This window comes from Trachymyrmex cornetzi, unplaced genomic scaffold (assembly GCF_001594075.2).
Source record: "Trachymyrmex cornetzi isolate Tcor2-1 unplaced genomic scaffold, Tcor1.1 scaffold23, whole genome shotgun sequence".
NCBI lineage: Eukaryota > Metazoa > Arthropoda > Insecta > Hymenoptera > Formicidae > Trachymyrmex > Trachymyrmex cornetzi.
In genome coordinates, this window is record NW_017296956.1 from 4262121 (window position 1) to 4288075 (window position 25955).

At 39.0% G+C, this 25955-nt stretch overlaps 1 protein-coding gene across 2 annotated transcripts in view; it reads left to right on the plus strand.

The window, feature by feature from the left end:
- Ipk1 (Inositol phosphate kinase 1) overlaps positions 1–25955 on the plus strand; it is a 57445-nt gene that overhangs the window by 20662 nt on the left and 10828 nt on the right. Inside the window, exons 2-3 of one of the 2 annotated variants that reach the window (XM_018506939.1) lie at positions 10643–10850; positions 22115–22319. In XM_018506939.1, the coding sequence (XP_018362441.1) occupies positions 10659–10850; positions 22115–22319 (397 nt within the window). In that variant the 5' untranslated portion in view covers positions 10643–10658. Of the gene's footprint in view, positions 1–10642; positions 10851–22114; positions 22320–23144; positions 23236–25955 lie in introns of those variants that run through there. The other variant, XM_018506940.1, reaches the window with a different exon arrangement.

A 25955-nucleotide genomic window follows, 5' to 3' on the forward strand; every position in this document is an offset into this window, starting at 1 on the left:
ATATATATGCGCATATATTATATATACATAATTATATACATATATATATATATACACACATCTTGTAATTATACATTAATATAGAGAGAGCGAGAGGGAGGGAGAGAGAGAGAGAGAAAGAGAAAGAGAGAAAGAAAGACCTTCAGGAGGAATTTGTACAAATCCGCTGGGATAAATCACCAGCAAGTCTGTGATTTTAGCTTGGTTACTAATTCAGTATTTTTTTAAATAAAACGAGACAAAATCAAGATAAATCATAAAAAAAGAAACATGATTCGGCCCGCGAGAGAGGGAGGGTTCGCGAGAGAAGGGAGGAGAAAGTTTATGAAAGAGAGAGCGTATGTGGTCAGACTGAATGAGTGAGGTAGAATGTGTTGAAGTAAAAGAGTGAGAGATAGGCAGGGGAAGAGGAATCTTAGAATTAGAAGTTTACAATGAAATTATTTGAAATGCCCTGGAAATAATTTCTCCAAGCAATTTCGCGATTTTTTTGACTTGTTTTACGTAAAAACATGATGAATAGCTCTTACTTACTTTACGATCGTTTTGCTTTTGTTTAAGAAAACGTGCAATCATTGAAATTATAATTACTGAAATCGCAATGATGTCATATTAATGTTGCGACGTGCTCGAACGAATGAAAAAAGTGTGATGTACTTTACGTTTAAAACATCGCGAGAAAGAAGACAGGAATCACTTCTTTATCTCTTAGGGAGTCAATCGTCACGTCAATACGAGTCTTACTAGCGTCAGTTAGTATTAATCGTAATTAAACATTTTTTTCATCTTTATTATTATACCCAGTGATGCAGTATATAAGAGAAGACAATGGAGGATCGGTTAAATCACGATCTGAGCCGAGATTACCGTTGGTAAAACCAGCTCATTTTCATCATTATAAAATTATCCTGATTATATCGTGTCAGCTCTGAATTTGCTTTGTGGGAATCTATTTAAATTGCAATGAATCATTAATAATGTATTTCTGGGTAATTCAAAGTCCGTCTCGAAGAGCAAATGTGCGAAATACCATTCTTCTAGAATCGTCGGCACGCTGTTACATTATTGAATTTTGAGCTTCGACTCTTTAGATTTTTCTTCCTCTTTGGCCACGCGTAGGAAAGAATCGCGAATGACGAAAGAAACGGAACTTTAGGGCCGGCTCTTTGTCGAGTGCTTTCCTTTTCTTTGGAGAAGTCATTTTTTTTTCATTTACGCGGACACTAGATATGAGAGAAAGAGGGATGGAGCAAAAAGAGGAAAACGGATTCTCGGTGAAGTAAAATTGTGACAGGGATTGGTATCGAAAGAAGCAAGAAAATGATAAGTATGAAGAACAGAGGGGAAGAGAGAATGAATGCATGAGTGAACGAGTGAGTGAGTGGAAGAGAAAAAGGGGGAGAGAGAGAGAGAGAGAGAGAGCATGAGGGGCTTAGCAGGGATGCTGAATTCGATGGTAGGGCCACGATAACACGATTGTGATGAAAGATTACTTACCGATTACACACTGATTAGTAGCGAACTCTTAGCAGTTTCGTATAGCATATTCATTTAGCGTTGTAGGGAGAGAGTAAAGTAACAACTACTTTTTTTGTGGCCCTGCGAGATCCGAATTCGACGGCCCCGTTCAGCTAATGCATCGTTTGGAGAAAACGAAAGGGGAGCGCGAATAAAAAGATCCATTCGTTTCTGCGCGTTGACTGCGAGCGAGACGCCACTCAATGAATTCTGTATAAAATTCGCTTTACAAGTCTACATGCATGTCCATGAGTATACACACACTCACACAACACACATACATACTCGATACGAACACAGATCGCGAATACTCGAGATGAATACATGATACTTACATACGCGATACATTACACACATACTCGAATCTGTAGACTCGTAGGTTTACTATTAATTATAATGAATTATAATTATATCTATTATATCAATGTATAATTATATTTAGTTTTTAGGTTTATGATTATATTGGCTAATTATTTCCCGCTTGTACATACGCCGTGAAGCTCCAGAGAAAAAATTAAATCTTTAACAAAGAAAATCTATAATTTTTTCGACTGTTTTTGTACAGAGATAATAAAAACAAAAGGCCTCGTGCTTATGAAATTTCATGAATATAAAAAAAAAACACGTGTATCGTTTAATCTCGTCGTCCATTATCCCAATCACCTTAACAAGCGTATACTGTTTCATGCTATTTGCAATATAAGGTAGAAATATAAGATTTCTCATGAAGCATCAGCATAATCGGCCGTAAACATCGTTAAGATTCAACATTTTCGAGACGACTTGGAATATAAATCAATTTTTACGTTTCAAAATTTACTTCACATTATTGACAGACTGTGCAATAAGCTCTACAAATATGCGAATATTTAACCTCTCGAGAGGTACTAGTACATATACTAGTATACGTTTAGTTTGACTGTTTAGCAAAGTATAGGATGGTACTATTTGGGATTGAAATATTCCATAGGGGAAAGAGTAAAAATAAAAAATATTAAATAGCAAATATTTCCTAATGTCAAATAAATACATTTGAAACATCAAATAAAATAATTTTTTCTGACCTTCAAAAATTCGTCCCTCAAGAGGTTAAATGTAATGAAGTAACGTCAGCAACGAGAGATTACGGCCTTGAATTATTATTTAAGACATTAGCGCGTCGTTGCCTGGTGTTTTGTCAAACCAATTTCGTAAAAACGCCAATTCGGCGAGTGAAATTGTTTACTTGGCAGATGAGAGGTTGAATATCGATGATTTATTAACAATTCCGACTTGCAAAGTGATAAATAGAATACGAACGGGAAATCGAAGATCACTTTTCAACCGCGCTCACGCGTTCCCGAGATTCTCGATATGATTATTCTCGGAAATTCTCGATCGAGATTATTCGAGAGGACACTTGTAGAGTCAAAATTGCACGTGTCATTCGCCAGAAACGTTTATCCGTCTTATAAAGATACTATTATTAAACTTTCCGAGACTGAGTAATAAGAGCTCTCTCGTGAAAGCGTCATATATATTATTTGTCCTATATACATATACAGCGAGTGAGGAGGGGGTAGTTACAAAATCTAAAAGAATAAACTTTGAAAGATTTCTAATAATTGTCGATTAATAAGCGAGATAATATAATTAACGACATCCGTTTGGAGTTTATTTAATTCGTCAGATGCATGGATTTCCTCGTGGAAAAATCTGTGAGATTATCCAAGTTAATGGAAAAGTATAAGTGTGTTGAAACGGTGAAGATTATGAACAGAAGAAATTATATCATAATTTTGAATTTATTATCTTGATTACAAATGTAAAATAAAATAGGAAATGCAGGGAGAGACTTTTTCTCTGCAGAATCTCTCGTATTTTTATTAAAAAAATTTTTTTACTCTTATATTATGACATTGTTGTTTTTACGTTCTTCCAAGTCTTTCAGCGGAATGTTTCATTATAGAGCTGACGCGCATATTGCGATAAGTATGTTAAGCCAACGTTTATCGTGCACGTCTCGCGATGAAACTACAAAAAAAAAAAATAAAAATAAACCATGCGATAAATTAGTGCTACTTCCAACAGTTAATCGTCGATAGTTTAATCGATTCTGTGACGCAAAAGATAGATATTGAAATGTGCGAAATCGTGTGATGTAAGACTAAAAAAAAAAAAGAAATCGAAGAATGATGAATAAATTCGATATGCGAGATTGATAGACCGCGCATTTTCAAATTATAAGCATCGTCAGGGAAAAACGAGGATAAAGTGTACGAGCCGATAAAATGAAACGAGATAATGCCACAATGATGCCAAGATTGCAAGATTTACGCTTCCTGCTGCGTATCCTCTACGAGTTATTTGCAACTATCAACTACTGATGCGAATTCTGTTACAGCGTAACGACTGACGATTTTGCTGTTCTGATCTGAACACCGATCTTGTTGAAGCTACCGTTCTGCGCTCGTTACGAACTTCCCGTATATTCGATAGGATGAGAAAAGGTTAATGGATCGTCTAAAGGGCGCGCGTTACATCGTCGCCGTGTTCTCCACGTTCGAGCGACTTGGTTCAACAACCTGATCGAGCATTCTTAAAGTTCCTCAAAGTCTTCCTTCTCGTCACACGGTGTGAAACACAAGGCCCCTATACGAAAAGCTAGAGAAATACTATAGTATGCGTTACATATACTGTAGCATTTCTCTAGTTTTTCGTACGCGATACTTTTCAAGAGAGACACAATCTCGCGCGAATATTGATAAAGTTGAGGCGTGCTTAATGACAGCGAATTATTGCTTTTGAAAAAGAGGGAATCATTGGAATAAGAAACCGTCGCCACGTCGTTGACGTTATCATCGTCGTTGCTATCGTCGCTGTCGTCATCGTCGTCATCATCGTCGCCTCGTCGTCACTGTCATTGCCAGTCTCCGCAGTCACCGATGATGGTTGTCGTCGTGGAGGTCAACGTCGGTTGTTGCCCCAGCTCTCCTAACGTTGCTTGGCCCTCTTGTAAGTTAGAATTGCTGATTCTGTTCAGCGTGAAGTTCCCTTCCTTCTCTCGACTTTACTCCTCCCGCTTTCTTGCTCTCTTTCTTCCTCTCCCTCTCTCTCTCTCTCTCTCTCTCTCTCTCTACTGCCCTAGGCATCCTACTCTACCAATCTCTTCCGCGCGACTTCCTCACCGACTTTGTTTCGCGCCGAGGCTATCACACTTTGTTGCCTGCCAACTACACGCTATTCGATAAATGTTACGTAATGCCTCCAAGAGACCGTCGAGTTTCTCGACCGAGCTGGCCTGATCAGTCGATTCACGGCGATCAACATATCGCGATCCTTTGAATAATCATCGGAGGAACCGTACGATTGAGGAGAAAAGGTAATGGAGAATTTTTGTAATACCAGATACGGTAAAGTCACGTTATTTAGTGGATAGTCGAACTGCGCATGCGCAATTTCCACTGTATCTGGATACCCTGTATTGCAAAAATTCCCTAATGTCACGCAATCTTGGCCACACCATCTGGAACCATGTCAACCAAGTGTCTACCAAGTGTTCTAAAGTCGTTTGTTTTACCAATTGTTTGTCAAATATAAGAGTGCATTTTTCTCTATATAAATGCTTTAACTTTTATTTAAAAATCTTCCCCTCTCCACAATTTAAGTATAAACGATGATAGTCCAAACGATAATAGTTTAATTTTCTTGACACTTGCTTAATTTCTCCGATTTCTAGTTTTGTGGCAACCCTGTAAAAAATGGATAAGCAACTTTTGCCTTTTATAGTTTCCTCAATATTTGGAGTCATTCCATCATTATTTCGTAAACGAAAGCCATTGAAATGGTTAATCTGGTCACGAGTCACGAGCGCGGAGTGAACGGGGAGTGAACGGGGCGTGAACGAAAAGCTATAGTGATATATTCGACGGTAAAAGGACCCTTTCCTCCTTGGCTGGCGTTTTTTCTCCCCTCCTCCCTCTGTCATTAGCGGGGACTCTCGTTCTCGCAGTTTCGTTGATTTCAAAGGCGAGTTTTAATTGCGCTTATCGATTGCCGCGGCGCGGCGAAGGGAACAAGGTTCTCCTTTCTTGTTCATTCCATCTTGTTCACCTCCCTCTCCCTACCGTCCCTCCTTTCTCTTACGCTCCGCCTCTTATCACTGAACAACGGCGAGCCTCTTCCAACTTCCATCGCCGCCGCCGCCGCCGCCGCAGCCGCTTTTTTCTCTTTCCTCGCTGCACATCCTTCTGCCTTGGGACGCGGTGCATTGTCCCACGTTGAAGTGCACTCCGCTCACAGCTGCAACGTCGTTCTTGCACGACTTGTCGGTCGGAGAGAACGACGGACTTTGCCGCGCCGTTCGGCAAATTGGCGAGTCCGGCGTATTTCAGCCGACTCTTCACTCCAGACGATTCTCAACGGGGTCCCGTTAAAGCGAGTGCGCGAGATAATCTAACGGGTCAACGTTTATTTATGCGTAATTGCATACATAATTTATTTACACTTTTCTTTCGGCATTGTGTCCCTATATACAACGGTTGGATCGTTTTAAGGAAATTTTAATATCGAATTTCTCTTAACGGTTTTAAGCTCCTCTCTTAGGAGCGATGCTGCGGCGCGAAATTGGCAAGTTTTAATTACCCCCGCGACCGTACTTAGGGGTTAATCGGCCCTGGGAACACCAGCCAGCGGCTTTATAGTCTTTGGGAAGTTTGGTCCGCCCGCGGACATGAAACGTGGCGCGGCGTTTCCAATTACGCGTCTCGGCGTCGGCGTGTACGATGGTCGACGCCGACAGTGCACGCGCGTACAAACCTCCTCTCCCGTTGATCCGTTCAGAGTTTCGCACAAGCCCGCCGGTCGTTAACCTTACGCGAAAATGGATAAGACGCTTCGGTTCTGGCAACGTTGCACCGTACCCATAGATATTCGTCGTCGTACCCATATATACCAGAGCATATACATATAAATGCCATTAAAAGCTGCTGCGGGACGTTCTAGATGTATTTTCTGCCAAGTACAGAAACTGGAGGAAACTGGCGGTCCTTTATGATGCATGTTCCGAATACAATAGTAACAATAGTAACTCGTGCGAGTTCAAAAGGGATATTTGCTATCGAGCTGGGTAAACGATATAATAACACGTTAATAACCAATAAACATGGTACGGCGTCGTTTAAACTTTAGCGATGATATACGCGAGAGATGCGTTACACCAACCGCACCTATCACCTTCTAAGCTTCGACATATGACGAAGCGTGTATAATAAGATAACCGGCCTTGTAACGAGATTATCACTGTGTGTGCGACGCGCTACTGGCTCTTCTAAGGTATAGCTCGATAGCGACAAGAAACAATTATCTTTTAAACGCGCACGATCATCGCGACGGTTAGGCTAACGGTAAAAGATGCATTCTATTACTAGCCAACCAGTGGAAAATAACGCCGCTATATCGGTTACAAGTTACAACTTGCTCCAGTTTAAAATGGTTATTAAAGATCTCCTTGTTGCTCACGAGATGTGATAGATAAGGTTATAGGTACATGATAAAACGCGACAATTGTCAATTATTACGTTCGTTCTAGATTAATTTTTGATATACAGTCATATAATCTATGATCGCGCTAAGGTTAATATTACTTGGTTTTTGTGTTGTAATTTATTTTGCAATTATAGTTATTAAGTGATTTGCGATAATTCTTGAGCTAGCACGCGGTATCAATAGTTTCAAATGAGAAACGGTAATTTACAAAAAATTACTTAAATGTCGACAGTATAACCCGCGTATCTTGAATTACGATGAATTATATTAAAAGTGAGGTAATAAACGAACAATCTCATATGCCGGTATTCATAGTCAGTTTTTATATTTGATATTACGTGTGTCCTGAGTAGGACAGTTTTAAGAGATATCACAGGTCAGTATTCGTAGCCCGTTCTTATTTCAAGATCGTCTTACGTTAAAATGTTGATACAGTTTACTGATTGGTTCATGACACTTCTTAAGACTGCACTTAGGACAGTCTTAAATATCAAGATCGACTATAAATATCAGCCACAGCCCACATCGTCTTGAAACATTACGGTCTTATAATAAGAACAGACTATGAATATTGGTCATGACGTCACATACTGTTGATCAAATAAATATAAAACTGTTCGGAAAAGATTTATTCCGTGAAACACCACGTCAAAATCGCGCGCAATCAAAGTCGTATATACGGTACAAAATTTTTCACTCACATTGCGACACGTCGCATGACGTCGCATCGTGCGATAAAACTTCCCACCACGTTCTTCTTCCATGTCAAATCATTTTCGTTTAAATATTTTAAGTAAAAAAGATCTGGTTTTAAAATGCTCTTACGCACTTCTGACGTGAGAATTTTTCGAAATCGACGTTCGAAACGCGCCTCTTAGGCTTTCAACTGATTTTTGTTCTTAATGCCAACGTGCTCGCGTTAAAGCCGACGCTTTCGAAAGTTCGCGGTCGCAGTTCTCTTTTTACTACCGGCATAAATGACTTCATTCGCGTGACTCATCGTCTCGTGTCTAGTGTACGGAGTATACCATATGTACACTATATAGCTGCACGCTGCACGACGATCATTGGTAAACCACACGACGTGGTGGACTAGGCGATTTCGCGAGTTCTTCAAGCACGACCAATCGACGGTGTCGCTTTCCAAGCATTCGGATGCTCGACTTGAATGAACCCTGCAGACCTTACTCCGACTTACTAGTTCAGATTTGACAATTTTAATTTGCGTCGATTGCACAAGAACCACTTTACGAGCGTATATTTTTACATTACCATTCGAGGGACAGAGCGACAGGCTCGACAAGTTTCTAAAATTCAACAGGTTATTTGTCAATAACCAGCATAAATAAATGTAGCCGCCTGGCGTCACATGTCTAATAAAAAATAATATTTCTACCTGTGCTATCTAATATTTGCATGTTTTTATTCGTTTTAAAACGTCTGATGAAATTCGACTGAATTGATACGTCATCGAGAGAGAACGTATCAATTTTTTTTTCCTCTCAAACAGATGATATTTCGCAACTGATCGAATCATTCACCATATCACGAGAGACATTTATTCGTCAGAGTGTAATAGCGCGCGCGCGTCACTTTACGATGAGTAATAGCGTAACGCAATTCTATAACTTGACTTCACTGCGAGCAAGGTTTGCGATAACTGCGTATACGACTACATACACGAGTAATATTTTTTTTTCTCTTTATGAATATCAAGTGATTCGTTGAATTGCAGTTTCATTTCTTCTTCGAGAGACAACGTTCTCCGATTGTTCTATCTTAACGTCTATCACGCAGTCGACGTTGCTTGCAATTACGTGGTCATTGACAGCGCGTATAATTACGTCACTAGAGACAGAAAGGCTTCGAACGTATATCTAAAAGGTGAGGCGGTTTCTAGTGTGAGAAATTCGTATTCCTGAATAAGGAGTTTACGTAACTCGAAGCGGTAAGGCGGTAAAACAAACGGCGGCGCGCCAGTGTTTTACACAAATTCGTTTCGTGAATCTAGCACGGGAGAAAGTGTTGCCTCTGCTGACCGTTTCATTAGCATTGTACATGTGAGACGACACGTCAGACTGTAATGACTGTGTGTTCCCAGCTTGCGCCAAGAAACGAATACTCGCGGCTGCACGATCTACCTTTGTGGTTCGATATTAAGAAGGGATACATACTTTTGATCGATGTCGGTAATACTTTTTTCATTTCAAATTTTTCATACAAATGTCAATAATAGAGCAATATCTCCGTCTTAAACGCATACATTTATCCTTATCTAACATATTGCAGCGCCATCTCTTGCAAAATCCTATTACTATATTATACTTTTTCATGTTTGTTTCCACCAATGTAGTTTAAGTTTAATTTCAGTTCAACTAACTTTTCTCCTTTATCTTTCTCGAAGAATTAGAAAAGGATGAAGAGTAAGTTGAACCGAGATTAAAGTTAATCTATACATTGATAGAAACAGGCATTGGTCTTCGCTAAGCGTACTTTACACGTAATTTGCAGTTGTAAATCTTTTTTTCAAGCTTTCAATCTTAATTTGGTATATACCGCGTCATTAATTTGTCTATACCAGCTAGAACTTTTGTATTAAGGAAATGTCTACGTGTGAAAAGGTGTGATAGCTCTACGAATTAAAAAATGTAAGTTTTTAACGTTTTTTTCGATTTTCATTTAAAGTCCACCTTTTAATTTTGCGTCCATTTCAATCCTGTAAAAGGATTTTTGATTCCGTTCAGTCAATTCGGAGATTTCAATCAGTTTGTAATATGCCAATAATTTCGTCATTCAAGCATCCCCTCAGAAAGAAAAGAATATGTATTTCTAATGTCGATGGAGAGACTCGACATGTCACTGATAAGTGATCCTGCTATAGGGTTAAGGCCAAATCCGCGATGAAGGCTAATATCGTAGATATCTACGACGACCGATCTCGATCTCCAAAGCATTGCGAAATATCGTCGTGCAATCTTGATAACGGATCGAAATCGATCGGTCGACATTTGAATTTCCACGGTTGCACGATAATATAAAATGCTGCATCGGCCTTTGCTCGACTTTCACCAGCTCTCGGAGGCGAACGATTTTTCTTCAACGACTGCTGCTACTGGTTGACAAAGTCGAGTTTAAGGAAATGTCATGGCTGCGCAAATCTTGACCGACTTGATATCTCACACGGTCGCGTGTTACGTCAGCGTAGACATACATTTAACAAAGATATCAAATCACGACGCAAAAGCTTTTACGAGTCGCAGTTTTTGCCCTCATCGAGGTAATGAATTTTGTTGCGTGCCACAATTTCTTATTCTAGAAATTTAAGTATTTCTAGATTTTTCTTAGATAGACAAATTTTGCTACTATTTCCGTATACGATATCATAAATTTTAGAAATCCAATGGACATTTCAAATTTCTTCTATTTATCGTTATTGTTCCTTATATTCTCTTTCAAAACATTCAATCAGTCATATTATTTATTACAATCGATGATGAATATTCCAAAAGAATATTGTTGCCAAAAAGAATTTGCCAAAATTTTCATAAAATTTGAAATTTACATAAAATTGAGTAAACATTTCTTTGTCTGCTTACAGATATGACGATACTTTGATGAGAAACGTCGAGGCATTACATTTGACATCTACCATGTTTTTCTTGGAAACGACATCTGCTTCCGCCGGAGATGCGAGAGAAGAATCATCGTTCGATTCCGAGACGAGTTTATCCCTTACGGCTCTCACCGTAGAAGATGCGATTTATAAAGGAGAAGGAAACGCCAATATCGTTGTCGCCCTACCACACGTAAGTTAATTATATATTTTTCTTATTTTATGTATTGCGTCTCGGATATACTATTAATTAGATATTAAGCAATGAAACTCAATCCCTTGAGTTAAATAACATTATATTACTTTAACTTTATGTATATAAAAAAATGTAAATCAATTCATCTCTGTGCTTATCTTTAGTACATAATATTCATATTAACATGTGCACTTTATTATACGTTATAAAATTTTTTTAATTGGAAATTAATTGGAAATTGTATAAATTTACATGCAAGAAATGTTATTATAGATATGAAGAACCACCTTTACCGAATATTTTTCACTCGTGTGTATTATATATGTGTGCCCAATCCTTTTTTGACTCCATTTTTTAACTACCGTCGTCCGCAATTTTGATTCTCTTTTCAAAGTCATCATTGATTCGCGATTCAGCTTCTTTCGTTCATTTCGTGCGAGGCGTTCAATTTTGCAACTATCGCGAATGTGTCTTTCAACAACACAAGTAAAATGTTGTAGATTACGTTTGATGCACGATTGAGAGCGCGATATTTTACTTTCACACACAATATGTATATGTATATGTATAAAGATGTGTTACGTACTTCTAATGGATTAATTTTCTTAGGAAGCTTTACAAGTGCGTAAGTATAGTATCGAAGAGAAAAATGGAGAAGCCCGTTTTACAACGTTTAATATCTGCAACTGCTAGAAGTGCTGTTTATAGCGAATAACGAATTGCATATAAATGCAATACAATTAAGATGCAAATGCGCAAAAAACATGCGAATAACTATCTATTCGTCGGCAACGCAATAAATGCCACTGGCAGATGAAAATATAATAGGTAGGAAGGCGTTTTGAGTCACTCCCACGATAATCGATTGTACGAGTTGTCTCGTCAACAGATAAGAACACGCGTAATTTCTTTTTGCGTAGTTTTCGTACAAAAGTCTCAACGAGTTATCATCGCGCGATGATAATTTCGCATGAACAGTCTCGAATACAGAAAAACACGATAGTTGTTAACACGTTTGTTGTTAATAATGTAAAAATGTGTTAATATCGTAAAAAAAAAGATGAGATTCTCGTGTTCACATTGTTATGTCATTCCGCATCACATACATTTCTGACGAGAAAAATCTATTTAATACTGCAAAAAGTCTATCATAGGCAATGGAAAAACACACGGAAAGATTTTGCTGAAATATTGAAAAATTCGATGGGATCTGAAAATAACTTTGTTAGACCGCATTATATTAATAATTATGAGGAAATCTCAAGCATGCTGAACAATGCTGCAAAAACAGTTTGAGTATTCACACAATCAATTTTAGCGTTCAACACATAATTATTTTAATGTTCCAACAAAATTATTTTCAAATATGCATCTAGCTAAATTTTTATAAATATTTCTAGTATTTCAATAAAACTGCCCTTTCTGCCCACATGGAACATTCTGTATGTAAAACACTACCTTAAATTCTATACATGATACACTTCTCTGACTCACTCTATAATTAACAAATAATTAATAACTGCGCGACCAATCGAGAATTGTGTTTTAATAATGCAGATGCGACAATTGTATCTCTCTTCGTGGTAGGAAGGGGACGCCCGTTGGGCCGATCGCACACACGTGGATGTAGTCATATATTTTTTTAGGAAGCGGACAAACAATCATAAGCATCAATAATTTCGTTGAATTGCCCAGGGCTGTTCATTAATGCAGAGCGCGTTATCGTCGTTATCGTCGTAGGAAAAATGATGAATTTTTTTACTTTGCGCGTCTTCTCAGGTGCGCAATTTCGAGAGATACGGTCGGATACGGTCGGATCGCGATACGCCGGCGCGCCCGTCGTTCCTATCCGATGCGTCGTGGACTTTATCTCGAATCGATAATAATCACAAGCGTGTATGTGTGCAGCTTGTATGACCTGGATTGAATTATCATAATTGTTATAATTATGTCGCGACGAATTGGGTACGGTATCTCAAAAAATTGTAATTACTATATCAAAAAGGTCGCGAGACTGTATCGGGGATGTTTTGTGTAATCACGGATAGATTACAATATAATCCGTTCAAGTTGAATATTATATATATTTTATTATTTTTAGTTTCCATATATGTCAACATGTAAATTAATCCATTTCTGTAATTAGTTTCAAAGTAAACAACGTCCATATTAACTAAGTGAATAATAAATTAGGTTTGAGTCAAATTCTTTTAAAATCTGTACGGAATGAAAGAATGATTTTACTCAAGCATCTAAAAATTTAGCTAGATACGGATCTGAAAATAATTGTGTTGGCCTATCCAAAAAAATAATTATGTAGAACACTCTTAACTAGTTGGTAAAATATCAAATTACTAAAATATCTGTTTGCAGCGTAATTAGTTTGATCGTCCAAAATTATTTTTAGATGCTTTAGCAAAATGATCCTTTCCGTGTGAATATTTATTGTATATCGTGAATCTTCGCTACCAGAAATCAATCCAAATATTGCAAAGCAGGAAATGGAACGCTTTATTACCACTTGGATGGACGGATTCAATGGATGCTTATACAATATCGATAGTGTGTGTTCCGATGAAGTTTCTAATACGTGATTTCTCCTGTCGCACGCGAACGATATTCCAGCTGGTGTCACGCGGTCGACGCGTACATCGATGACAGCGATGCATGCACACGTACTACACATTTAAACATTTAAACAATGTAACTCCGGATCTCCGTTTCACATCGTTGGCGAGTTTGTCGAACTTGCAAACGGTCAGATGCGTCGTGGCTGCTGACAGTGCGGATAAAAGAGAGTGGATCAGAGCTGTCCTTTCGGATATTTGTCAATACCTAACCTTTCTAAAGTATCGACAATTTACAATATTCGCAATATCGAGAATTACGCTGTGTTAAAAATTTCACAGTCTGAAATTCAGTTGTTCACTGAATAAACATTAAATAAGCGTAAGCATCGCTAATCGCAAATTTGTCTGGTTTGTGGTGGTAAGATGTATCTCGACTTGTTCTTCTCCTTCCTCTTCCCTTCCTCTTCTTTCTCTTCTCTCGTTCGTTTTCTTTCCTCTCTTTCGTCACGTATTTCCTCTTCACGTAGCGACCTTAACCCGTGCGTTGAGTCATCCCCGCCGTGGTGGCTTTATAATTTTATTACGTGACTCGGCTGCATTGACTCGAAGAAGGGACTATATCGGTTGCGAAGGGAGGACGAGCGTCGAATGGAAAAACTTTGAACGTCGCTGCGGAGCTTCGAGACTCCGATACATATTCCGATACCGTTTATAAAAGTGCAACGCACGTTTTTTCATTTCCCTTCAATTCCCGAAGACTCGAAGACTATATATGTCGATATGTCTATGTCAATGGTCTCTGTCCATATAGCTACACTTAATCACCGAGAGATATCCTTAGGATGTTTAGAGGACATAGGAATTACGAGTCGTTTTAGGTCGTCTCTTGGAAGTGACGGGTCTATGGGTCGGTTCTCGCGATTCTCAGAGAGCAAGAAGAGCTCTTAAGACTGATATGTATTATGTTCCGTCATCCTGAGGGTCGCTCGAGCGTAGGTATTGGTAGTTGGTACCGGGCAGAGAGTAAATGAAATCGTTAACCACGACAGCAACTGCGCAAGAGCGCGAAACGTCGTTATACTGTTGATATATCCAGGAACGTTTCGTTATCTTTCCGCGTGCGCCGTGTTTATCGACACCGACAGCTTTACGACGGCTTTAACGAGTCCGCGCCGCGTTTGAATTGTTCTCTCCCGACTCGTTCTTCTTCCAACCCAACCTAGCACAATGTTAGTAACCTGGTGATTTCCTGGCGATAGCGTTCTGCTCGATAACACGTCCTATACGTGCCACACGTACAACCAGTTTTCTCGCAGTAATGGCGAAGGATCCCTCCCTTAGCGTATCTCTCTCGTTGAACTACATGTGCGAAAATACTTGACGCGCAAAGCGCGAATGTGTATAATTGAAATTTAGACGAGAGAGAGAGAGAGCCTAGGCTTTATCTCTCGATGCAGTACCCTCGACAAGGGTATTACGTACGAAGGCTCATTCATCAGCGCGACTCTTCGTTCTGTATATCGCGAGTTTCGAAAACTTTACGATCACGCGATGTATACGCGACTTCGATCCAACGTGATCGTCCTCTCGCACGATACCATCGTCGTTCGTTGAATCGCAATCTCGATTATCTTAGATTCTTCGTGATCACAGAGATTACGCTATTTTCCAAGTACATGCCGATAGCGATGTATCATTGGCGGTTATATGCACGGCACAATCATACATACATATATATATATTCCTGGTTTGCTAGCGTGGACCTTGACGTTGCTATAATCGGTATTTGTTTCGCGAAACGCTCTTTTCTGTTCACACAATCGCGTACGCAATCGTCGTGCCTTCGTAACGTAGTCTCTAATCAGCCAGAAATTGCAGTCCGGCTGCGTGCATACGGCTGTTATCGTCGCACCATTAGCAACATAGAATCAAACTAATGGAAGGATTATTCCATTCGAGTTTTATTCCGTTATTAGACAACTTCTGATTGATCCGTCATATTTTTCAGGACCTGTTTAAGGCAGAAGATGAGATTTTACTCGAGGATCTCTAAGGGCCCAGTTTCCCCACAACTCACGGTTAACTCTTAACCGAGGTTCTACTTGAATTCTCTTTCCACACAATTCTAGAATTGGACAAATTGACCTTTGATTAAGAGTTATGGAACTGGGCCTAAATAACGACAGCGAAGGTTCAGTTATTTGATATTCAAGTGTTGCGATGCGATCGATATGCGTATCGATCGAATGTAAAATTCCACTGGCGAATCTTATTCTTCCCGTTCGTTCGTAATAACGTTCAACTCATCGTTCAACCCATTTCCCGCGCCTCACTCTTCAAGGTGCGGATAATTGCGCGCGGCCTATCTCTGCCTAATCAGTCATAGATCGCGGCCTGATGCGCGTGCACACGGCTCCGCACCAGCGATCGTCACGCCATTGGACGTGTTACAGCTCACCCGGAGGGAAGAGGACCCGGGGGTGGGAGTGAGCGCAGAGGATAGGTAGGTAGGAAGGGAAGAAGAGAGAGAGAGAGGCTTATGGGAGACAAGGTTAAAGAGAGAGAGAAAGAGGGACCATTAACCGTTGGCCGTTGACCCCTCGGTTGACGCTCGGCGGGGATGTTCGGGCGGGTGGTGGAAGAAAGGAGGGCACTGAAGTGGGGACCAGCCGACCGATCGATTCTCTGCTCTGCGCGCCTCAGAACTCAGAACTGTGCTGGCGATCGCCAGGTGATGAATGGTCCGGTGTCGATCGATGGATGGCTTCGGAGCAATTTGTAATTAATACGCTTCCGCGGTTCTTTCCAGAGTTCCAGGGGGGGGGGGGGGGGAAAAAAAAAGGGTCATCGACCTTTACTCACGTACGTCCACTGGACGCTCACGGTATGAAATTCTCGGAGAAGAGATTAATCATTAATTTTTGTCCTCTTCGTTACAACGGTATCCTCCTTCTTTCGATAATAAACATTGTCGTTCTATCTTTATTATTACTTCTATGTTCCTTCACACGAGAACGGTGTGAGGCACGCCATCGGCATCGTTTAGAAAAATTAGAAACGGTCGGGATGCGGTCGCTGAATAATAATTTTGATTTATTCACGAGGAGATCGCCAATAATACCCGCGTTTAATGGAACTCGTCGCGGCGCGACATTTTCGGCGTGGACGTGGAATTAACGCGCTCTCGCGCGCATTATGCGGTGTAGCTGCAGGCGCGACGTCGCGTCGTTCCGCCGTTGTTGAGGTCTCCGTGTGATGCCGTATCCGATCTGTCGCGAGCGGACGGGAACGGGTCATGTTGAATTTAATGAGATCGTACGCGCGCTGCTGGTGGACACGGTTCGTCGAAGCGGGCATCCGGTCCCTCTCTCTTTCTCTCACGTTCAATCAAAACGGATCGCGGCGTCGATATCGATTTCCTGCTCTGTTCCTGTGTTTGAACGCGCTTTCCATCTGTGCGCTCCAGCGATGCGCGTGTTCCGATCTAATCCGGACTCTCGCGCGCGCGACAGCAGTTACGTCATTTTTACGATGTGTTTGTCCGACGCCGCGTTTGCACAACGGGAGATAGTTGACAAGGGTATCCTCAGAAAGCGCTGAAAGCCGCGTATTGAGAGCGTATCGAATACGATACACTGTTTACTGGCTTGACCCGATAGTACGGCGTGTTATCCTTATCGGACTTACACGCAGCTATTCGACTTGGACACATTGCGTTGTGTGAAAGAATGAATGTTATTCTTGGGGTCACTCGTACTATCGGATTAGCTATTAAAAACTACTCGCGTAGAAATATTATAGGCGGTTTAATGTAAACGATAGATCACGTCGAGCGTTTCAACGAGGTCGAAACGCGCCTCCTGCGATCTCCTGTTTAATTTCGCTTACGCAACTGTAGATTAGCATTTTGTGCTTCGTCCCGGTCGAGATGTTGTTCTGTAGGTAATTAATTTAATTCGCGTTACGGATCGTTTGCCAATCAATCTTTTTATAGCGCGTGCGTCGTGGATTCATCATCGGTAAAGATAAATTGTCAATTATTGTCAAAAGTCTGAAACTGCACGAGTCTCAATATTGCACATTGATTATCGCTTCTTGATGTTTTATTTTCACGCGGTCAACATTAACATGATTTAATAACGACATTATAAAACGAATTGAATTCTAACTATTAATCTCATAATTTTATTTTATATAATTTTATTGAATGAGAATTTTAATTCAAATTAACTGTATCGATTTATCCAATATTTTTATAGGCATGTCGTAATCGTGTATATTTAAATCCTTCGCGTGGAGATATACTTTTGTCGGCAAAAAAAGCGACGCACGCAGGCAGGTATATACAGCCGCATTAATAGACGTGACGCATGAAAAACTTGCAGCCACGTCAGCCGGCTTAGCCTATATATCGATTAGTGGTTCACGCCGGGTCGCATACTCTTGAAAGATTTGAAGCGCGAGAAATTGAACGTTCCAAATTTTATTGTGTATTTGACTATTTTCACACCGACGCACGAATCACGATTATCACGAATCCGGAACACGTTGAACGCGTGTGAATCATCACGGCGAATGTCGTTGTAGAACAATGCCGCATGTAATATGCAGTATTATGCGCGCATGTTAAAAAGCTTAGGCGTTGCTCTGTTTAACACGCTTTCCTGATAGTTAATGGCGTTGCCTATAAGGTTAATAAGCTCCTTCATCAACTGAACTTCATTAAATATGTATATTATTTATGATTTTTATGGGCGTAAAGCGTTCGCGTTTCCCTCATGTTTCCTCGCTTCGACGACTGTTACCTGCTAAATATTATTAAACGACAAATTGAAATTCGATAAAAGATAGCCCGATAATTCTGAATTCTTCATTTTCCGATACTCCGTTATTTCCTCTAAAAATTTATATTTTCTATAAAAAATGTATAAAAGAGATACAATCATTTTTACAGCTTATATTTATCTTTACATTGCATCACGTCGTTCTATAAAATAACATAGTATCTTCTATCATGCTGTTATAATAATTGAAATTCAAATACATGTGTATATGAATATGTTTATGTAAACCTCGAGATATCAATCTGACGGGAGCAACGGATGATTTTTATTTTCTCAAGAGCTTGTACACCCACACACGCAATTTCTAAAAAATTAAGTAAAGAAGTTATTTATAAATTTTTACTTAAATAAATTACGACGTCATGTTATATACATACATATATATCTTTTTCTTTTTGTAATAATTGACGTTGCTCATCTCTGGCAATCGCGACTCTGGTAATCGAATCGTCAATAGTTTGCGCGAATATTGCGGCGAACGGTCAGCAAAGTGGAACGCGTAGCAACTGCCTCGAGCATTCACCGTACATCATTATTGGGCCGACGATCGGACGTTCATCTCCTGTCTTTTTGCATGACAAAACGTCGGCCAGTTAATAGCATGGTCAGTTTCCCACATAGAAGATGACTGGCGCACCCACCCAGGTAATTAATGTCGTCGCCATTTATTGCGATACTTTGAATTGATGATTACAGCCTGCTGCGAAAATCGCAGCGAGCCACCAAACGAAATATTGATCTGACTTCAGCCGATGGACAATCATTTTCAACGTTGAATCTTGAATCGTTCAAAGTGATGCGATCAATTTGTTCAAGAAAGCGACTAAATTGGATTTTCACGGGTTCGATACTCATCTAAAATCGCAATCAAGACGCGATCGTAGATCAAAATCATAAAAACGAGCGCAAGGTGCCGAATCGATGCTTATAGTTATCACTCGTTTTTCCATATAAGACTATCAAATTCGATATGGTTTGTGATATTTGCCGTAATCAAACGTGTCGACCGCCTTGCCGAAAATCACAGCACATAATGCGCTACGCTTATTAAGTAACGGTTACATTCACTTATTTGTCCAAACCATGCGAAATTGTTGCTAGTAATGACTGCCTTTCGAAATCTCGAATGAGATTCGACGCCACTTTCTCGTAAAAAAGTTTTTTTTGCAGTGTTTCAAGATGCTTATTAGCATCATTATTAACTTGACGATCAATGTAATTTGTGATTTGTTATTTTTGGCTTCAGTTTATTGCCTTTCAAATCTGACAAATTCGAATCGGTGCGCAATTTATACAATTGAATAATGTATTTGTAAATCTACATATGTGAATTATTAAACAACAAGATTCGTTTCGACCGAAAATAGAAATCTTTTTTATTTGATTTATTCTCATCTCTATCTCATTTCTATTTAATTGAAATAAAAGATTGATGCGTTCAGACAAACGTCTTGTAACGTCTTGTAACGTAATATATAAAATATCAGTGATATATTTATTACATTATTAATCCTTCCATCTGTAATCTGGAAATTTTTTGCCCAAAATTTTGCAATAATTTGTTTATAACAATTTGTTGGAAAATTAATTTTTGTAATATGCTTCTTATGTCAGAAATGATTTTTCTAGACTCCAATTTCCAATTATTAATTTTTTGCTAATTGATTTAGTCATAAGCTTTAATAATTCAAAAATAAAGTTAAACTTTATTTTATCTTGATGCTCTCATCCAAGGTCAATTTTTTAAAATTAAAATATATTTTCTTTGAAATCAACTTGAATAATATATCTTCCTCGATTACAACTTGAAAAAAAAAAAAAAAAAAAAAAAATTCTTAATATCTTGTCTAGTTCTTGAGAAATTTAAATGCGTTTATTAAAATGGAAATGTATACAAATCAGTCTTGAAGTGGATATCCTATAATAAAATGCAATAGTATCATTCTTTTTAAAAAAAAATGTGGAATCTTTTGGAGCCTGGGATAGCAAAAATCAATATATATTACGAGACTAAGGTCTGTTTTCACAATATGTGGTTACCTAAAGGTTACCAAGAGATTCATCAATGAAGTTTATTCATGAATTTAATGGTAATCATTAATCTTTAGGTTACTACGTATATTGTGAAAGCGGGTCTAATAGCGTTTTTCATTGGCAGAACTAGTGCGCACTCAGTGCACTTTAAAGCCATTGTACAAAAATCGACGTAAAGATATACGTTTAATAAAAATATATAAACGAATTAAACCGTGAAATATTCGATACATTTTATTATGCTATTTGATAAAATAAATTTTGGGCATTTTATCAATTGAGATATCTCGCTTTTATATTTAGATTAGAATAGTGTACAACAGCTTTAATGTGCACTGAGTGCGCCAATGAAAAACGCTATAATTGTTTAAACTTTATGATTATATTGCAACCTTCAATGCTCATAATTTTGTTTTTCTCATCCATAAGGTTCAGATAAAAGAGATCATAAATTTTGAAATTTCATAAATTTTCAGATAAAAACATATTTTACGAGAATAAGTTAAAGATATCATTCTCTATGTTTGACTTTCTATTGTTATTAAAGAAAAACTAATTATTTTATCCACGTATAATTCTACAGATAAGTGATTTCAAATATCTATTTTATAAAACTTCTGATTTTGCTACGATATTTCAACATTGATTTTTTATTACTTTTTAGGGTATCTTTGCCCACTAAGAAACGATAAAAAAAAACTTGGCTGAGGGAGTAAAAATATTATTGCAGACGGAAGGTTAATTGCTTTGCGCGTTCTATCTAAGAGGTTTCGGATCGTTTAAAGAATGGTGTCCTAGAATTGTCGGTATTCCTCTCAACTTTAGGGTGTGAGAAAATATATAATGGAAGACAGAATGAGTAAAGCTTAAAAAAGAAATGATTATTCATAATCGAAATATCGAACTATCATCGTCTTAACCCTCCATGGTTCTCAACCGAGGTTTTAAAGATCCAGACGAATTTTCAATTTTTAATTATTCTACCTCGGATTCGGATACGGACAAAAAAAAGTGGAAAACGTTTCACGTCATATCATTGTAAAATCGTATTCTTGAGTGTTGAAGGAGTGATGACCAAAATATTTTCGAATTTTTTTAGAGCGTAAAAACTCTTTGAAAAACACAATCAGCTATACCAGTGACCCAGTTGGACGGGGCATATAAGCAGTGAAAAAAACGTTGGATTACGGAGAGTTAATACTTGTTATGAAGGGAAAATTAGGAAATCCGAGCGAATGAATTTTTGGAGTGTCCTAGAACCTCGATTTTCGATTGAGTGTTCGTAAAGGCTGCAATGACGAAGTTGAGTGTGCTTGGAAACAACGGCCGAGAGTGGCTCGGCCGTTATCTTTAACCCGAGAATTTTTCATAAAGTCGACCTACATACTCGCCGGCTGCGCTGTCGCCAGGTTGGAAGGCATTGATCTGTTCGTGATAAGGCAAGCCACCTTTTATATATCGTACTTACAGGCGCATAGAAAATGCGGGATCGTTTGTCCGGAGGTTCAGACCATCAGGCAGAAGGAAAATAGCTGCAATTGTGCGTCCACCTTGAATTTTTTTTATATATTCACGCGATTTTCCCTCCACGTGTGATTCTATATACATAAATGAAATTGTAATTTTGCACCTATTTCGTTAGCTGTGTTCACAGCGTAAGAATGTCGGAATTAAATATAAAAATGTAATATTATACGCGCGTATATTTAGAATTGACATTACCATTCGACGCGTTTGTCAAAATCGAGTTTGTATAAAGCGCTCGAAATATGCGATTGTTTGGCTTTATTGAGTTTATTTTTTGGTCTTTCAGGAGCGCACGGTAATACGATTCCGGAAGTCATTACCAGGCGAGGTTTCACCGGATGGCGGCAGAACACGCGTGCAGCGAGAGGTGGGGTACGCCAGGAACGTGGTTTCCTGTTTTTTGGGCTCTTACGTGCAGATCCCCGAAATTGTTCGTTACGATGCGGCCGATATAGCCAAATTGTCGGATGCCGTCCGCCCTCTCCGACCAGGTAAATTGTTTTCCCACACGTCAGATATATATCGCATCGCTCCTCGTTTTTGCATAGAATATACAGGGATTCCCATGAAATATATTGGCTGCGAAAATTAAACCGTTCCGTGATTCTTTGTTGTAATTAGTCGCTACCTTCGATTTTACGCGTCTTGTTTTATTATTATTCTGCACGCATCCAATTATCGGACATCCTGTACATTACTTTCTCCGGCAAAATGTAAGTTTTCAATATTTATACGCAATCGTGCTTGTTCTTTCTCGGGAAATAAACACAAGCAGGTGCTGCCAGATCGTAACTTATAGTTTCGTGCCATCTCCTCGTTTTTATTAAGCCGCGGCCGCTGAGTATTCTTTGTCGACGTACACCTGCCACTTTATTTTTCGATCGCTCCGGCCGAATAACGATCTTTCCGCAACTAAAGCCTCCCAGGACACACCCGCGAGTTTCTTGTGCACGCGAGGAGTTTGAAGCTGAAATTTCATCGATTTCCCTGCAATATTGTGAACAAGAGGTCATCCGATTGCACCTTACTCTTCGTTCTTTTTTTTTTTTTTTCATGCCATGCAATTGATCGTATCCAGTTTACGGATATTACAGACATTACAGATGTACAGAGTGTCTATAAAAAGAGCTAAAAATGAGTATTCACCTCGACTATTCAAATCATTTGATCGATCTTGAATACTAATGAATAAATCATCATGATAAGCTTGGCGATTTTAATCAACTTTTTAACTTACACATTCAGTTACTTTTGCAAATAAGCGTATTTAATACGGTTATTCTCGTTGTTGCAGAATCCACGTCAGTCATTCGGAGCACAGCAAAAATATTATTCGCGATGTTACGATGATCGTGTTACAGCGATTGTCGAGGATTTCTTTTTTTCGATACATATTTTTATGTTATGGTAAGATAATACACTGTTTGATTGACATACGTCTCTCTATTTGCATTTAAAATCCCGAGATTTTTAATAACGTTTTACAGGCGATGTAAAAGTACTATCGCGCGCTCTGTTATACATTTAAATCGCGGAGAATTAGACATCGCTCTCGACATTAATAGTCACAACGACGATAATTATATTGACATTTTATCCGGACGGTAACAGCTTTCTATCCGATAGAACGTGCTCCTCTTCAAGTCTCGCTACGTTGCGAAGCGACCGAGCAGACTCACATCGAAAAAAAATGTACTAAATTTTAGTACATATTTCTTTGCATAGTATCAAGTAAATATTTATTTAAAAAATAGTTGAATCAATTTAATGGTCAAAGGTATATCAAATAAATAAATATATACAATATATGTATTATATTATATATATATACATTTATTAAATATTTACTTGGAACTATTCACACAGATAAATATTTATTAAAATTTAGTATTTTTTCAATGTAGTGTACGGAAAACGGTTTCTTCTCCTTTAAAAGCGATCTACGGCAAGATATGCCATCGTTTCTGCGTCTATACTCGCGACCGTATATTTGCCCAGGAATTTTTGTGATTTAATAACTTTGACCGTCGTATCGGAACGAAGCGATCAGCGCGATTCATTCCATTTCTGGAGAATTAATTAAGCGAACTCTCGAGAAGCAACGGACGCAGCTTTCTCGCACCGAGCCGAGCGCCGCGATACCGGCCACCGTCGATCGATAGTAAACTCTCTTACAATTCAGGCAAATGTCGCGGGCATGGCGCTTTTCGTTCGTGCTGGGAAATAAAGTGCACCGCCTTGGCGGACTAAATTTACGACACGCGGCTCCTGCGGGCTGTCTGCGACCCACACTCTCCGTCTGCAGCTGTGCGCTCTCGAAAAGATGAGAGCGCACGTCGTCCTCGAGAAGCGAGCGATCTCGCCGAAGGCATCTCGTGGTCGTTGCTTTATCGTTTTTCGCCGTTATCCGTTTTTAAGTCCCTCTTTATGTCCCTGAGACACACGTGTCTCGCATAATCCCTTGCTGCTATTTGAATCACGTTTCTTAATTTAACGCGGAATTTCACGTGTGTGTATATATAGGTATATATGTAGCTCTAAGTTTACGAAAAAGATCTCGGCGTTGCCAACACTACAGATCTCTCGCTCGTCGTGCCGCGACGTTCGCACGTTTCTCGCAAGCGAGAAGTACCATCAGTCACTCCTACGAAAAGGCCACGACCCCGAGGTGTCTGCCGAGATATCGCAGACACCTTCGGAAAAGTCAAGATACACGTGAGGATGTTTAAATATCGGTCTCAATAACGCATCGCGAATTCGACCGAGAGAGATCACTGATCTCGACGAAGGATCCAAAATGAATATGTGCGTGCATACGCGTACGTGTATAAACGCGATAAATAAAACTTCTAACGAGAGACGTGAATGACTCCTTTCTCAGCGTGTATAGTCGTTGCACCGCGTCGCGAGTCTGTAGAACGTCTGTAAAAATATATCTCCATCCTTGCTCGAGGAGACTTTTGCGTTTTCGACTGCAGTGGGTTTCAAGTTTGAACCGATCTGGGTTGGATTTTGTAATTTTTAAAACTATAGAAAAGACTGAAGAGTTTTTTGGTTGAACCAAGATTGAAATTAAACTACATTAAACAGAAACGGGCATTAAAGAAGAAACTACGAGGAAGATGTAGTAACGAGATCTGCACGAGTCTCATCTCAACTTTGATAATGTTGTCTTCGATAATGTTCTCAATCTTCGGAAAATCCGCGATAATTATTTAACAAGATGTAAAAGTTTGTTGATGAGTTAAAGCCAACGCGTATATACGACAGATAACGTCAGAAGAATGCTGATTATGTTGTAGAGAAGCAGTTATTATAGTAATTAAATGGAAGAAGCACCGTTAAAATAAATATGTGTAAGTAGAGAGATCGTCTTGCAATCGTGACAGATTAAGCCGTATGATAGCAACTGTTAATCCCTTCGTACGCCTCTTTTAATTAAAAAAATTTTTTTACATTTGCTTATTTTACGGAAACTAAATACGGAAATTTTATTTTCATACAGCTAAACGGTAATATCACTCGTATTTCTTTGAATTATGATAAATAGATTCCTCACTACAATGTTTATTACGTATCGCGACAATAATATGATTCTTCGAATGAATTGTAGTATATGAATATGCACGTGCGACTCCTCTTTGATTTACAAGCACTTAAATGATATTTTTAGAGCAGAATAAAATGTCACGCTTAATTTTTCTTTGATATTTAGCGCGTCGGAGGTCCCGTCAGAAGAAGATAAAACGAGATGATATATTTTCTGTTTACGACTGTACAGTTGAGGACTGGTAATATTTGCATACATCCCGCGTCACGCGTTACAGCTTTCTTTCTCGCGTGAAAGGTCAAAAACAGACCATCGAACCACGTGTACAACATTTCGCGTTTGTTTTGACAGCGCGGTGCTTAAAAAACGTACTTAAAAAACAGTGAGAGATTCCAGGGATTCGCGTTCCGGCGCCAATAATAAAATAACTACAAGTTAATGAATTCGAAGACACGGTAGAAGTAACGCCTACGTACTCGCTCGATGAGGGGGAAATTACCATCTCTATCTTGCAAAGATTTTCCAACGCCCTCAGCCGCAACCCCAATCTTCACTACCCTAGAAGGATGCGTTTTGT